Source organism: Saimiri boliviensis, chromosome 2 (assembly GCF_048565385.1).
Source record: "Saimiri boliviensis isolate mSaiBol1 chromosome 2, mSaiBol1.pri, whole genome shotgun sequence".
Lineage (NCBI taxonomy): Eukaryota > Metazoa > Chordata > Mammalia > Primates > Cebidae > Saimiri > Saimiri boliviensis.
Genome location: NC_133450.1, coordinates 145709332 through 145725173, shown reverse-complemented (window position 1 = coordinate 145725173; position 15842 = coordinate 145709332). Strand labels below are relative to the sequence as shown.

The 15842-nt window shown below is 37.1% G+C and overlaps 1 protein-coding gene across 4 annotated transcripts in view; it reads left to right on the top strand.

Moving 5' to 3' along the window:
• Positions 1–15842, top strand: part of VPS13A (vacuolar protein sorting 13 homolog A) — a 235381-nt gene that overhangs the window by 79399 nt on the left and 140140 nt on the right. For all 4 annotated transcript variants that reach the window (XM_010341278.3, XM_074394628.1, XM_003920858.4 and 1 more), the window contains one exon: positions 5728–5866. In XM_010341278.3, coding sequence (XP_010339580.2) covers positions 5728–5866 — 139 coding nt within the window. The remainder of the gene's footprint in view (positions 1–5727; positions 5867–15842) is intronic.

The window sequence follows — 15842 nt, the reverse complement described above, 5'->3', positions numbered from 1 at the left end:
TGCGCCACCATGCCCAGCTAATTTTTGTATTTTTAGTAGAGACGGGGTTTCACCATGTTGACCAGTATGGTCTCGATCTCTTGACCTCGTGATCCACCCACCTTGGCCTCCCAAAGTGCTGGGATTACAGGCTTGAGCCACCGCGCCCGGCCTACAATTCTAAGTTTTAAAAGATTCTAAACTTCTAACAGATTTAAGATTTTCTGCATAGAAGATCATATCATCTGTGTATGGAGATAATTATTTTCCCTTTCTGATTTGGGTGCCGTTTATTTCTCTTTCTTGTCTAATTGGTCTGTCTAGAATTTTTTTAACCCTCTCTTGAAGAGAAATGGTTTAGGTGAGCATCCTCACCTTAATCCTGAGCCCAGAGGAAAAACTTTCAGTATTTCACTATTGAGTATGATGTTAGCTGTTTATTATGTTAAGGTAGTTTCCTTCTTTTCCTAGTTTGCTAGCTTTTTATTATGAAACTGTGTTGAATTTTTTCAGATGCTTTCTCTGCTTTGAGATGATTGTGTGATCATGTGAAAAATGATCAAGATGATTATTTTTTTCCTTTATTCTCTTAATGAGGTATATTACATTGATTGCTGTCTGTATATTAAATCATCTTTCTTGAGTCCAGCAAAAAAAAATCCTTTTATTCCAGGAATAAATCTTCTTATTCCAGGAATCAATTCCAAGAATAAATGATATATAAACCATTTAATGGGCTATTGATTTAGGTTTGCTTGTGCTTTTGTTGAGGAGTTTTACATTAATATTTTTTGGGTATATTGGACTGCAGATTCCTTCTAGTATCTTTGTCTGGCTTTGATATCAGGGTAATGCTGTCTTTATAGAATGAATTAGGAAGTATTCCTTCCTCTTCAGTTTTTGATTATTTGGTAGAATGCACTATTGAAGCTATCAGATCATGGGAGTTTTCTTTGTTGGGAAGTTTTTGATTACTGATTCAGTCATCATAATAGTTAATCCAGATTTTCTGTTTCTTCATAATTCAGTGTTGGTAGATTTGTGTTTCTTAGAATTTGTTTCATTTAGATTATCCAATTTGTTGGAGTAAAATTGTTTGTAATAGTCTGTCTTACAGCCCTTTTTATTTCATAAAATGAGTAATAAATGTTACCACTTTGATTTCTGATTTGAGTCTTTTCTCTTTTTTCTCAGTCTAACTAAAGGTTTATCAATCTCATTGATCATTCTGAAGAATCAACTCTCATTTTTATTTTTTCTCTATTGTTTTTCTATATTTTATTTACCTCTGCTTTCAAAATAGCAAAAAAAGGCTTGCTGTTCTTTTTCTAGTTCCTTAAGGTGTAAAGTTAGGCTATTGATTGTAGGTCATTCTTTTTTATTAATGTAGGTGTTTACAGCTGTAAAGTCCCCTTTCCGCAGACTTTTGCCGCAACTTAGGAATTTTTGTATATTGTGTTTTCATTTTCATTTGTCTTGAGTTATTTTCTAATTTCCCTTGTGATTCTTTGATTTAATTTCTTGTTTAACCATCTGCTTTAAAATTTCTATATACTTGTGACTTTTACATATTTCCTACTGCTCTTGCATTCTAGACTCATTCCATCATTATTAGAAAAGATACTTTTTATGATTTCACTTTTTTAACTTTTCTTGACACTTGTTTTGTTACCTGATGTGTAATCTGTTCTGGAGAATGTTCCATATGTAGTTGAGAAAAATGTCTGTTTTGCTGGATGGAGTGTTTTGTATATGTCGTTTTGGCCCAGTAGGTCAATTTTATTGTTCCAGTCCCCTGTTTTCTTGTTAATCTACTGCCTGGTTGTTCTATTCAGTATGGACAGTGAGATATTGAAGTCTCCTATTATTATCATGGAACTGTTTCTTCCTTTTCATTCTGTCAGTGCTTGCTTTATATATGAACTCCAATGTTTGGCACATACATGTTTATAATTGTTATGTCTCCTTGGTGAAGTTATCATTTCATTACCTTTATATAATGTCCTTCTTTATTGCTTGTAACACTTTTTGACTTGCAGTCTTATTTTGGCTGTTTTTGTTATAGGCATCCCTGCTCTGTTTTGGTGATTATTTGCATAGAATATATTTTTTCATTTTTTTTTAACTTTTATCTTGTGTATTTTCTATGATCTAATGTGATTCTTGTAGACGATATGTAGTTGCATCCTGTTTTTTAAAATCCATTTTGTCGCTTTAAGTTTTTAATTGAAAAAAATAATTTAAAGTAAATACAAATGGGCAGGACTTACTTTTGTCATATTGTTATTTGCTTTCTGTATGTCTTATAGCTTTATTAAATCCCTCGTTTCCTCCTTTAAGACTGCCCTTTGTGTTTAGTGGATTTTTGTGTGTGACATGCTTTCATTCCCATCTCATTTCCAGTTTTGTATATTCTTCAAATATTTTCTTTGTGGTTACTATGGCGATTATGTATAATATCCTCAAGTTATAAATATCTATTTATTATTTCTTTATTTTTTTAGACAGGGTCTTGCTCTGTCACCTAGGCTGGAGTACAGTGTTTTGATTGTAGCTCACTGCAACCTCAAACTCCTGTGCTCAAGTGATCCTCCTGCCTTGTCCTCCTCAGTAGCTGGGACTTGAGGCACACACCACTACACTCAGCTAATTTTTAAATGTTTTTGTAGAGATGGGGTCTTGCTATGTCACCCAGGCTATAGTCGTCTATTTAAGATTGAGGCAGGTCACATAGGCTTATGCATGTAATCCTACCACTTTGAGAGGCTGAGGCAGTAGGATTGCTTGAGGCCAGGAGTTTGAGACCAGACTGGGCAACATAATAAGACCCGATCTATACAGTAAGTAAATAAATAATTAAATAAAATTAGCTGGGCATAATGGTGCATGCCTGTAGTCCTAGCTACTTGGGAAGTTATGGTGGGAGGATAGCTTAAGCCCAGGAGGTTGAGGCTACAGTGGAACATGATTATGCCACTGCATTCTGGCCTGGGTGACAAAAATTAAAAGTGAAAAATAAAATTGATACCAAGTCAGCTTTAATTGCGTGCAAAAACTCTACTTGTTTCCTGTTTGGCCTCCTCCAGTTTATCTTACTAATGTCCCAGATTATATTTTTACATATTCTGTACCCATTAGCAAAGAATTTTGTTTTATGCATTTGTCTTTTAACTTATGTAGAAAATAAATGGTAGAGTTATAAACCAAAATTCTAGTAACAGTTGTTTTATGTTTGTCCATGTGTGTATGTTTACTGGGATTATATTTCATTGTTAGCAGAAGCTATGTGCCTGAGATTCTAAGTAGAGAAGTCTGTTGAACTAGACTGGGCCATTTAGATGATTTATTTCTCAATAGTTTTAGACTGTACGTAGCCATTTAACTTCTTCCTTGGAAAGCACCTTTTGTTTCCTCCCTTACAAATATTCAAACCTGAGGCACAGATCTGTTTTAAAATTTAACCAAAGGCTGTCTCATCTAACATCTACCAAACACTTCCAGGAGAGTTGCTACTAGCAAGGCAACAAGAGAAGCTTTCATGCCTAGTTAAAGCGTATGAGGAAGAATAGAGGGAATTAGAGAGACCCTGACCTTTTCTGATATGGTACATGGTGTAGACATTGTTTTTAATACTTACCGTACTTAACATGTAAACGAGAGAGACCCACACCCTTTTTTGTTGACCTTTACCTCATAGTGACTCTGTTTACTAGCAAACATTGTCCAGGGCCCTAAATCTTACTCTTCTAGAGTTTCTTAGAAAATTGAAATATGCACTGAGTGAGAGTCTTGAGGTAGAGGAATGCCTAGAATTTGGTTTAAGAGACAGAAGGAAGGCAAATGTGTTCTCTTGCTTTTTTTTTTAATCCAGTTTGAGATATCGTTTGATTTTAGAGAAAAGATTTGTCTTTTCATTCCTCCCTAATTATGTCCTGCTGCTTACTCTTTTCTATTTCTTATAGTTTTTCATTCTGTGATAAAGATTAAAGATCTGTGTGATTTCTTGTTGTAAGCATATGACTATGAGTTGATTTTTTTTTAAGCATAGTTTAAATATTTTTTTTTTCTTGGTAAGTATGCTATCATCTTGGAAGTTACAGGGTACCAGAAAATGTGGGTGATATTTCTCTGAGGGAAGAAAAGGGCAAGTTTTAAAGTTTTATTTTGCTCTCTTAGGACTTGCTCTCTTAGTATGTGATTAGGAAGAGTTTATGTCTTGTGATACAGGGAATATGTATAGCATAGCAGGAATTAAAATAGCTGATTAAAATAATATCTGTAATAATGTAATAAATCTTTATATATTGATAATGATAATAGATTGGGATGAGCTTTTAAGTTATAATTAAAATACTCACAGGCCAGAAATGACAGTGACTTAGAAAGATAAAATCTGAGCAGTTTTTGGTTTCTATTTTATGATATGTTGTGAGCAGTAAAAAGTGGATATGATAATATGTCGAATCCTGGAATTCCACAAGTGTCAGGGACATTCCCTTGTAGGTTGAGCTGCATTAAGTTGAAGGCAAATAAAAGGATGCTTGCTATTTGGTAGGTACTATTTTGGTACCCAGCATTTTTAGATTGCACAACTTGCAGATTTTTCAAAAAAATGAAAATAAGTTTAAGTGCATTAAGTGAACAGATTCATAATGTTTAACAAAGTTAAACTACTATGTTTGTGATTAATTACAAATATTTACGCTATTGGAAATTAAAAAAAGCTTGTAATTTTCTGTAGAACTCCAGTACATTTTTAGAATGATAACATTAGCAATAAATGTGTGTACATGGAAAAAATAATTTTTAGGGAAAATGCGGGGATAAAAATGGGGAGTGAAAACTTTACTCTCTCTCTCTGATACCTCTCTTTTTAGTTCTTTACCGTGTATCTGTAAGCAGAGGAGACTATCAAGGCAATCAGAATAATAAATCTCTCTGATGTGGTTATGCTCTGTGGTCTTTGATATATATATATTCTCGTGAACAAGCTGTTTGCACTGCCAAACTCAATTTTTCTTGTAGGAACCATGTACATATAGGAACTGAAATAGAGGGTGGGGCTGGGCGAGGTGGCTCACACCTCAAATCCCATCACTTTGGGAGGCTGAGGTGGGTGGATCACCTGAGATCGGGAGTTTGAGACCAGCCTGACCAACATGAAGAAACCCCATCTCTACTAAAAATACAAAATTAGCCAGTTGTGGTGGTGCATGCCTGTAATCCCAGCTGCTCAGAAGGCTGAGGCAGGAGGCAAGAGAATCGCTTGAACCTGGGAGGTGGAGGTTGCAGTGAGCCGTGATCATGCCGTCACATTCTGGCCTGGGCAACAAGAGTGAAACTCTGTCTCAAATGAATGAATGAATGAATAAATAAATAAACAGCAAAAATTGGTTGTCTGCCTCATAGATTGTGAGGACTATTTGCAATAATGCATGTAAAGTGCTTTTCCCAATGCCTGTAACATGAGAAACACTTGATAAATAGTAATTGTCAATTGTATACAGCAAACAGTAGAAGGACACTACATGAGGACACTGCATGAAATAAGAACAAAACTCTGAAAAATAATGAGGTTAGCCCATCTAATGAGACTGGTTAATAAGGTAAGATAGATATTAGAATAGAGATTTTTAGAGTTTACAATCACATTTGATTCAGATAATTTGGGAAGAGTCTTCTTTTTAATTAGTGCACTTAAATCAGAATAAGAATTCCTTTATAATTATTTTTATCTTTTTAAAACAGATTCAAGATTTTTGGAAAGTTACCTCTTATTTCTTTACGAATCTCGGATAAAAAACTACAAGGGATTATGGAATTGATTGAAAGCATTCCGAAACCAGAACCCGTAACTGAAGTATCTGCCCCTGTCAAATCATTCCAGGTAATGTTATTTTCAAAATTAATATAGGCATGAACTAAGAAAGTCCACAAATAGTATTTGAAACAATCACTGGAATTTTATGTAAGACAATTTGCAATTTGTTTTGAATAGACATTTAAAAATTACATTTTAAAAGGGAAATTGAAATGGTAAAAAGTGTAAATAGTTAAGAAAGCTATAAAATGATGTGACTTTCCTAATTTCCGCAGCCTCCAATCCTCCTGAGTGGTAACACTGTTAACTATTGCTTCTCTAGTTTTTCAAAAAATATTTACGGCATATACTAGTACACACATGCACAAGAACATGCATGTGTGTTTTTATAGTATGTATATGTATACATACATGTATATATTCTATTTTTCAAATGAAATGAAATAACTATGCTCACTATTCTGAATCTATTCTTTTCACCATTATTATCATATGTACCTTATATAAAATTTTATGTTAGCACATACAGATCTACCTCATTTTTTTATGGTGATACGGTATTTAATTTTCTGCATATACCATCTTTTGCTTAATGTATCTCCTTTTGACAGATATTCACATTGTTATGAGTGTTTACAGTTACGAAAAATACTGCTTTGAACTTTATGTATTTGCTTATACTTTATTCATAGGATAAGTTCCTAGAAATGGAATTGTTGAGTAAAAGAGAATGTGAATTTTGAATTTTGATTATTTTGCCAAAAATATACCTATTTTTTTGGACGACGTCTTCTTCTTTTGCCCAGGCTGGAGTGCAGTGGTGCAATCTTGGCTCACTGCAACCTCAGTCTCCCATGTTGAAGCAATTCTCCCACCTCAGACTCTCAAGTAGCTGGGACTACAGGTGTGTGCCACCACACTTAACTGGTTTTTGTATTTTTAGTAGAGATGGGATTTTTCCATGTTGGCCAGGCTGGTCTTAAAATCCTGACCTCAAGTGATCTGCCTGCCTTGGGCTCCCAACATTCTGGGATTACAGGTGTGAGCCACTGCAACCACCCAAATTTGCTTAATTTATAGTTTGCTAACAGTGAATGAATGTCTTTCTCTGCTTTCATTACTGAGTATTAGCAAATGTTAAAATTTTATTCTAAGTGAAAAAAATGTTATCTTCTAGTTTTGATATGCTTTTTAAAAATAAGTAGAACATAGATTTTTTTTAATTTACTATTTTAATGTCTATTTTTGAAAACTGTTCATGTCTTTTATCTATTGGATTATGGTTGTCTAATTAAGGAAAGAAACTGCTTGTCATTTAAAATTACTGTTCTTGTCCTCATTTTGTTGTTTCGTTTTTACCTAATATATAAATTTACTTTTGATAGGCAAAAGCGTTTTATTTTTTACATAGTCAATTTTTTTTTATCACAATCTCTAGACTTTATATTATGTGACTTTCGTCTTTCTAGGAGAATTTCAGAAAGAAAAAAATATATTCACATATATTGACATTTCCCTCCATTTTTTGCCCCCAAAAGTTTATGAATGTGAATATATGTGAATACATTTCCTTCCATTTTTTGCCCCCAAAAATGGAGGGAAATGTGAATATATGTGAATATATATTTTTAAATTTTTTTATACAGAGGATTCTCTGTTCATGTTTAAATGAATAAACATGAATAAATTATTTTTATATTATATTTTAGAAGTAGTTTCCATTTTGAAACTTATTCGTAATAAAGAACATAATCTTATAATAAAGAAGGTTCTTTATTCATGTTTTCTTTTGAAGTAGTTTCAAACTTGAATCATTGCAAAGTTAGTGTAAATAACTTTTAAAAAATTATTATACTTTAGGTTCTGGGATACATGTGTAGAACATGCAGGTTTATTACATAGGTATACATGTGCCATGGTGGTCTGCTGCAGCCATCAACCCCTAGCCCCCACCCCACGACAGGCCCTAGTGTGTGATGTTCACCTCCCTGTGTCCGTGTGTTTTCATTGTTCAACTCCCACTAACGAGTGAGGATATGCGGTGTTTGTTTTTCTGTTCTTGTGTTAGTTTGCTGAGAATGATGGTTTCCAACTTCATCCATGTCCCTGCAAAGGACATGAACTCATCCTTTTTAATGGCTACATAGTAGTATTTTGTGGTGTATATGTGCCATATTTTCTTTATCCAGTCTATCATTGATGGGCATTTGGGTTGGTTCCAAGTCTTTGCTATTGTGAACAGTGTCACAATAAACATAAATGTGCATGTGTCTTATAATAGAATGATTTATAATCCTTTGGTTGTATGCCCAGTAACGGTATTGCTGGGTCAAATGGTATTTCTACTTCTAAATCCTTGAGGAATGACCACACTATCTTCCACAATGGTTGAAATAATTTACCAACAGTGTAAAAGTGTTTCTAATTCTCCAGATCCCCTCCAGCTTCTGTTGTTTCCTGACTTTTTAATGATCCCTATACTAACTTGCATGAGATGGTATCTCAAGTTTGCGTTTCTGTAATGACCAGTGATGATGAGCTTTTTTTCATGTTGTTGGCTGCATAAGTGTCTTCTTTTGAGAAGTGTCTGTTTAAATCCTTCACCTGCTTTTCGATGGGTTGTTTTCTTCTTGTAAATTTGTTTAAGTTCTTTGTAGATTCTGGATATTGGCTCTTTGTCAGATGGATAGATTGCAAAAATTTTCTCTCATTCTGTAGGTTGCCTGTTCACACTAATGATAGTTTCTTTTGCTGTGCAGAAGCTCTTCCGTTTATTTAGATCCCATTTGTCAATTTTGGCTTTTGTTGCCGTTGCCTTTGGTGTTTAGTCTTTGCCCATGTCTGTCCTGAATGGTATTGCTTAGGTTTTCTTCTAGGGTTTTTATGGTTTTAGGTCTTACGTTTAAGTCTTTAATCCATCTTTAGTTAATTTTTGCATAAGGTGTAAAGAAGGAGTCTAGTTTGAGTTTTCTGCATATGGCTGGCCAGTTTTCCCAACACCATTTATTAAATAGGGGATCCTTTCTCCATTGGTTGTTTTTATCAGACTTGTCAAAGATCAGATAGTTGTAGGTGTGTGGCATTATTTCTGAGGCCTCTGTTCTGTTCCATTGGTGTATATCTCTGTTTTGGTACTAGTACCATGCTGTTTTGGTTACTGTAGCCTTGAGTGTAGTTAGAAGTCAGGGAGCAGGATGCCTCCAGCTTTGTTCTTTTTGCTTAGGATTGTCTGGACCATGCGGGCTCTCTTTTGGTTCCGTATGAAGTTTAAAGTGTTTTTTTTCCAGTTCTATGAAGAAGGTCAATGGTAGCTTGATGGGGATAGCATTGAATCTATAAATTACTTTGGGCAGTATGGCCATTTTCACAATATTGATTCTTCCTAACCATGAGCATGGAATGTTTTTCCATTTGTTTGTGTCCTCTTATTTTTTTGAGCAGTGGTTTGTAGTTTTCCTTGAAGAGGTCTTTCACATCCCTTGTAAGTTGTATTCCTAGGTATTTTATTCTCTTTATAGCAATTGTGAAAGGGAGTTCACTCATAATTTGGCTGTTTGTCTATTATTGGTGTACAGGAATGGCTGTGATTTTTCCTATTGATTTTATTTCCAGAGATTTTGCTGAAGTTGCTTATCAGCTTAAGGAGATTTTGGGCTGAGACGATGGGATTTTGTAAATATACAATCATGTTATCTGCAAACAGAGACAGTTTGATTTCCTCTCTTTCTATTTGAATGCGCTTTATTTCTTTCCCTTATCTGATTGCCCTGGCCAGCACTTCCAAAACTGTGTTGAACAGGAGTGGTGAGAGAGGGCATCCTTGTCTTGTGCTGGTTTCCAAAGGGAATGCTTCCAGCTTTTACCCATTCAGTGTGATATCGGCTGTGGGTTTGTCATAAATAGCTCTTATTATTTTGAGATACATTCCATCAATACCTAGTTTATTGAGTGTTTTTAGCATGAAGGGGTATTGAATTTTATCAAAAGGCTTTTCTGCATCTATTGAAATAATCATTTGGTTTTTGTCTTTGGTTCTGTTTATGTGATGGATCACATTGATTAATTTGCATATGTTGAACTAGCCTTGTATCCCAGGGATGAAGCCAACTTGATCATGATGGATAAACTTTTTGATGTGCTGTTGGATTCGGGTTGCCAGTATTTTATTGAGGATTTTCATATCGATGTTATTCAGGGATATTGGCCTGAAATTTTCTTTTTTTTTTTTTTTGTTTCTGTCAGGTTTTAGTATCAGGATGATGCTGGACTCATAAAATGAGTTAGGGAGGATTACCTCTTTTTGTATTGTTTGAAATAGTTTCAGAAGGAATGGTACCAGCTCCTCTCTGTACCTCTGGTAGAATTTGGCTGTGAATTCCTCTGGTCCTGGGCTTTTATTGGTTGGTAGGTTATTAATTACTGCCTCAATTTCAGAACTTGTTAGTGGTCTATTCAAGGATTCAGCTTCTTCCTGGTTTAGTCTTGGAAGGGTGTATGTGTCCAGGAAATCATCCATTTCTTCTAGATTTTCTAGTTTATTTGGGTAGAGGTGTTTATAGTATTCTCTGATGGTAGTTTGTATTTCTGTGGAATCAGTGATGGCATCTCCTTTGTCGTTTTTATTGTATCTGTTCGGTTCTTTTCTTCTTTATTAGTCTGGCTAGAGTTCTGTCTGTTTTATAAATCTTTTCCAAACACCAGCTCCTGGATTCATGGATTTTTTTGAAGGGTTTTCGTGTCTCTATCTCCTTCACTTCTGCTCTGATCTTAGTTATTTCTTGTCTTCTCTTAGCTTTTGAATTTGTTTGCTCTTGCTTCTCTAGTTCTTTTAATTGTGATATTAGGGTGTTGATTTGAGATCTTTTCTGGTTTCTCCTGTGGGCATTTAGTACTGTAAATTTCTTTTTAAACACTGCTTTAGCTGTGCCCGGGAGATTTTGGTACATTGTGTCTTTGTTCTCATTGGTTTCAGAGAACTTATTTATTTATGTCTTAATTTTGTTATTTATCCAGTAGTCATTCACGAGCAGGTTGTTCAGTTTCCATGTAGTTGTACGGTTTTGAGTGAGTTTCTTAATCCTGAGTTCTAATTTGATTGCACTGTGTTCTGAGAGACTGTTATGATTTCCTTCTTTTGCATTTGCTAAGGAGTGTTTTACTCCCAATTATGTGGTCAGTTTTAGAGTAAGTGTGATGTGGTGCTGAGAAGAATGTATATTCTGTTGATTTGGGGTGGAGAGTTCTGTAGATGTCTATTAGCTCTGCATGGGCTAGAGTTGAGTTCACGTCCTGAAATACTTGTTAATTATGTCTCATTGATCTGTCCAATATTGACAGTGGGGCATTACAGTCTCCCACTGTTATTGTGTGGAAGTCTAAGTCTCTTTGGAGGTTTCTAAGAACTTGCTTTATGAATTTGGGTGCTCCTGTAGTAGGAGCACCTTATATATGAGAGCTAGCTCTAATATATATATATATATGAGAGTTAGCTCTACTTGTTGCATTGATCTCTTTACCATTATGTAGTGTCCTTCTTTATCTTTTTTGATCTTTATTGGTTTAAAGTCTGTTTTATCAGAGACTAGGATTGCAATCTCTGTTTTTGTTTTTGTTTTTTTTCCCCTTGGTAAATATTGCTCAATCCCTTTATTTTTGCCTATGTGTGTCTTTGCATTGAGATGGGTCTCCTGAATACAGCACAGCAATGGGTCCTGACTCTATCCAATTTGCCAGTCTGTATCTTTTAATTGGGGCATTTAGCTTGTTTACATTTAAGGTTAATCTTGTTATGTGTGAATTTGATCCTGCCATTTTGATGCTAGCTGTTTATTTTGCCTATTAGTTGATGAAGTTTCTTCATAGTGTCGATGATTTTTACAATTTGGTATGTTTTTGCAATGGCTGGTACCAGTTTTTCCTTTACATATTTAGTGCTTCCTTCAGGAGCTCTTGTAAGGCAGACCTGGTGGTGACAAAATCTCTCAGCAATTGCTTGTCTGTACAGGATTTTATTTCTCCTTTGCTTATGAAGCTTAGTTTGGCTGGATATGAAATTCTGGGTTGACAATTCTTTTCTTTAAGAATGCTGAGTATTGGCCTCCGCTCTTTTCTTTCTGGCTTGTAGGGTTTCTGCCGAGTGATACGTTGTTAGTCTGATGGGCATCCCTTTGTGGGTAACCCAGTCTCTCTCGCTGGCTACCCTTAACATTTTTCCTTCATTTCAGCCTTGGTGAATCTGATGATTATGTGTCTTGAGGTTGCTCTTGTCAAGGAATATCTTTGTGGTATTCTCTGTATTTCCTGAATTTGAATGTTGGCCTGCCTTGCTAGGTTGGGGAAGTTCTCCTGGATAATATCCTGAAGAGTGTTTTCCAACTTCGTTTTATTCTCCCCATCACTTTCAGGTACACCAATCAAATGTAGATTTCATCTTTTCACATAGTCCCATATTTCTTGTAGACTTTGTTTGTTTCTTTTCATTCTTTTTTGTCTAATACTGTCTTCATGCTTTATTTCCTTAAGTTGATTATCAGCCTCTGATAACTTTTCTTCCACTTGATTGATTTAGCTATTGATACTTGTATGCTTCACAAAGTTCTTGTTCCGTGTTTTTCAGCTCCATCAGGTCATTTATGTTCTTCTCTGAACAGATTATTCTAGTTAGGAATTCCTCTAACTTTTTTCCAAAGTTCTTAGCTTCCTTGCATTGGGTTAGAACATGCTCCTTTAGCTCAGTGGAGTTTGTTATTACTCACCTTCTGAAGTCTACTTCTGTCAGTTTGTGAAACTCATTCTCCATCCAGTTTTGTTCCTTTGCTGGTGAGGAATTGTGATCCTTTGGAGGAGAAGAGGCGTTCTGGGTTTTGGAATTTTCAGTCTTTTTGCACTGGTTTTTCCTCACCTTTGTGGATTTGTCTACCTTTGGTCTTTGATGTTGGTGACCTTTGGATGGGGTTTCTGTGTGGAGATCCTTTTTGTTGATGTTGATGCTATTTTTTTCTGTTTGTGAGTTTTCCTTCTAACAGGCCCCTCTGCTGCAGGTCTACTGGAGTTTGCTGGAGGTCCAATCCAGACCCTGTTGGCCTGGGTATCACCAGCGGAGGCTTCTGAACAGCAAAGATTACTGCCTTTTCCTTTCTTTGGAAGGTTCATCCCAGAGTGGCACTTGCCGTATGCCAGCTGGAGGTCTCTTATATGAGGTGTCTGTTGACCCCTACTGGGAGGTGTCTCCTAGTCAGGAGGCACGGGGGTCAGGGACCTACTTGAGGAGGCAGTCTGTCCCTTAGTAGAGGTCAAGCACTGTGCTGGGAGATCCACTGCCTCAGAGCCAGCAGGCAAGAACATTTAGTCTGCTGAAGCTGTGCCCACAGCCACCCCTTCCCCCAGGTGCTGTGTTCCAGGAAGACGAGAGTTTTACCTATAAATCCCTGACTGGGCTGCTGTCTTTCTTTCAGAGATACCCTGCCCAGAGAGGAGGAATCTAGAGAGGCAGTCTGGCTACAGTGGCTTTTCTGAGCTGCAGGGCGCTCTGCCCAGTTTGAACTTCCAGGTGGCTTTGTTTACACTGTGAGGGGAAAACCACTTACTCAAACCTCAGTAATGGTGGATGCCCTTCCCCCGACCAAGTTTGAGAGTCCCAGGTTGATTCAGACTGCAGTGCTGCCAGCGAGAATTTCAAGCCAGTGGATCTTAGCTTGCTGGGCTCCGTGGGGGTGGGATCTGCTGAGCTACATCACTTGGTTCCCTCTGTCTCGTTGGCATTCCAGGTGCCACTGGGGTATGAAAAAAAAAATAAAACTCCTGCAGCTAGCTCCATGTCTGCCCAAATGGCTGCCCAGTTTTGTGCTTGAAACCCTCGACACTATGGCCTAGGCACCTGAGGGAATCTCCTGGTCTGCAGATTGGGAAGACTGTGGCAGAAATATGGTATCTGGGCTGGATACACTGTTTCTCATGGCACAGTCCCTCACGGCTTTCCTTGGCTGCAGGAGGGAGTCCCCTAACCCAGGCATCCCCAAACTACGGGCCCGTGGGCCGCATGCGGCCCCCTGAGGCCATTTATCCAGCCCCCCGCTGCACTTCAGGAAGGGGCACCTCTTTCATTGGTGGTCAGTGAGAGGAGCACAGTATGTGGCGGCCCTCCAAGGGTCTGAGGGACAGTGAACTGGCCCCCTGTGTAAAAAGTTCGGGGACGCCTGCCCTAACCTCTTGCGCTTCTTGGGTGAGGCCAGGCCCCACCCTGCTTTGGTTCGCCCTCCGTGGGCTGCACCCACTGTCTACCCAGTCCCCATGAAATAAGTCAGGTGCCTCAGCTGGAAATGCAGAAATCACCCATCTGATGTTCGAAGGCAGGAAGCATCCGGCACAGGAGAAAGATGAAGGCTGGCAGACTCAGCCAGTCTAGTCCTTCCACGTTCCTCTGCTCGTTTTAATCCTAGCCATGCTAGCGGCTGATTAGCTATTGCCCACCCTGATTGAGGGTGAGTTTGCCTCTCCCAGTCTACTGACTCAAAGGTTAATCTCCTTAGTTAATACCCTCATAGACATATCCAGTAACAATACTTTGTATCCTTCAATCCAGTCAGGTTGACGCTCACTATTTACTATCACACTATTCCAATTCAGGTCTCTTCGAGCATTTCCTACTTTGAGCTCATTGAACTTCTTGGATTTATATATGCATGCATTTTATCAAATTTGGGGAAATATTTGGCAGTTATTCCTTCAGATATTCCTTTTTCCTTCTCTTTTACTTCTTATTGGAATATAATGTATTTATTGGCCCAGTTGATGGTGTTGCATTGGTTTCTTAGATTGTATTTACTTTTCTTCATTTGTTTTTCATTTTTAATTTACCTATCTTTATTTTTACTGATTCTAATGCCTACTTAAATTTAAAATGCTATTGAAATTGTCCAGTGAATTTTGCTTTCTGGTATTATATTTTTCAGGTCTAGAGTCTTTGTTCGGTTTCTTTTTACAATTTCTGTCTCATTATGTTTTCTGTTTTTTGCAAGATAATTCTCCTGGTTTCCTTGAGGTGTTTGTTCATGGTTTCTTTTAGCTTTCTGCATATTTAAGAAAGGTTATTTAAAGTATTTTTTTTTTTTTTGGCAGTAGTTAAAATACTTGTGCTTCTGCATGAACTGTTTCTGCTTAATATATCCTGTGAATTAGTCATACCTTCTCGTTTGCATGCATTATCTTGATAGTGTAATCAGACAAAGGGACTGTAAGAAAACTACAGACCTGGCAGGGCGAGGTGGCTTATGCCTGTAATCCCAGCACTTTGGGAGGCTGAGGCAGGCGCATAACGAGGTCAGGAGATCGAGACCATCCTGGCCAGCATAGTAAAAATGCGTCTCTACTGAAAATACAAAAAAATTAGCAGGGTGTGGTGGCACGTGCCTGTAGTCGCAGCTACTTGGGAGGCTGAGGCAGGAGAATCACTTGAACCTGGGAGGTGCGGAGGTTGCAGTGAGCCAAGATCGAGCCACTGCACTCCAGCCTGGGTGACAGAGCAAGACTCTGTCTCAAAAAGCTTAGACAAAAAAAAAAAAAAGAAAAGAAAGAGAAAGAAAAAGAAACCTAGAGACCAATATGTTCATTGACATAGATGCAAAATATTTTAAGCAATGTTATAACTAAACAATATGATTTTAAAAACGTATAATGCCCTGTGACCAAATGGTTTAACCCTAGGAGTTTGAAGATGTCATAAATCATTGTTTGCTAACCACATTAATGGAGTAAGGGAGAAAAAGTATATGATCATTTCAATAGAATTGGAAAAAACATTGACTAAATTCTATGACCATTCATGATAAAAATCTCTCAACAAACTGGGAAAAGAACTTGAACTTCCTCAGCCTGGTAAAGGACATCTAGAAAAATCTATAGCCGTTATCATTCTTATTTGGATAAACATTGAATGCTTTTCTTGTAAGATCAGATATATTGCAAGAATGGTTTTTCTCACCACTTCCTTACAAATTCTTGCCTCTGCAGTAAGCCAAGAGAAATAAAGGTAGAATGGAAAAGA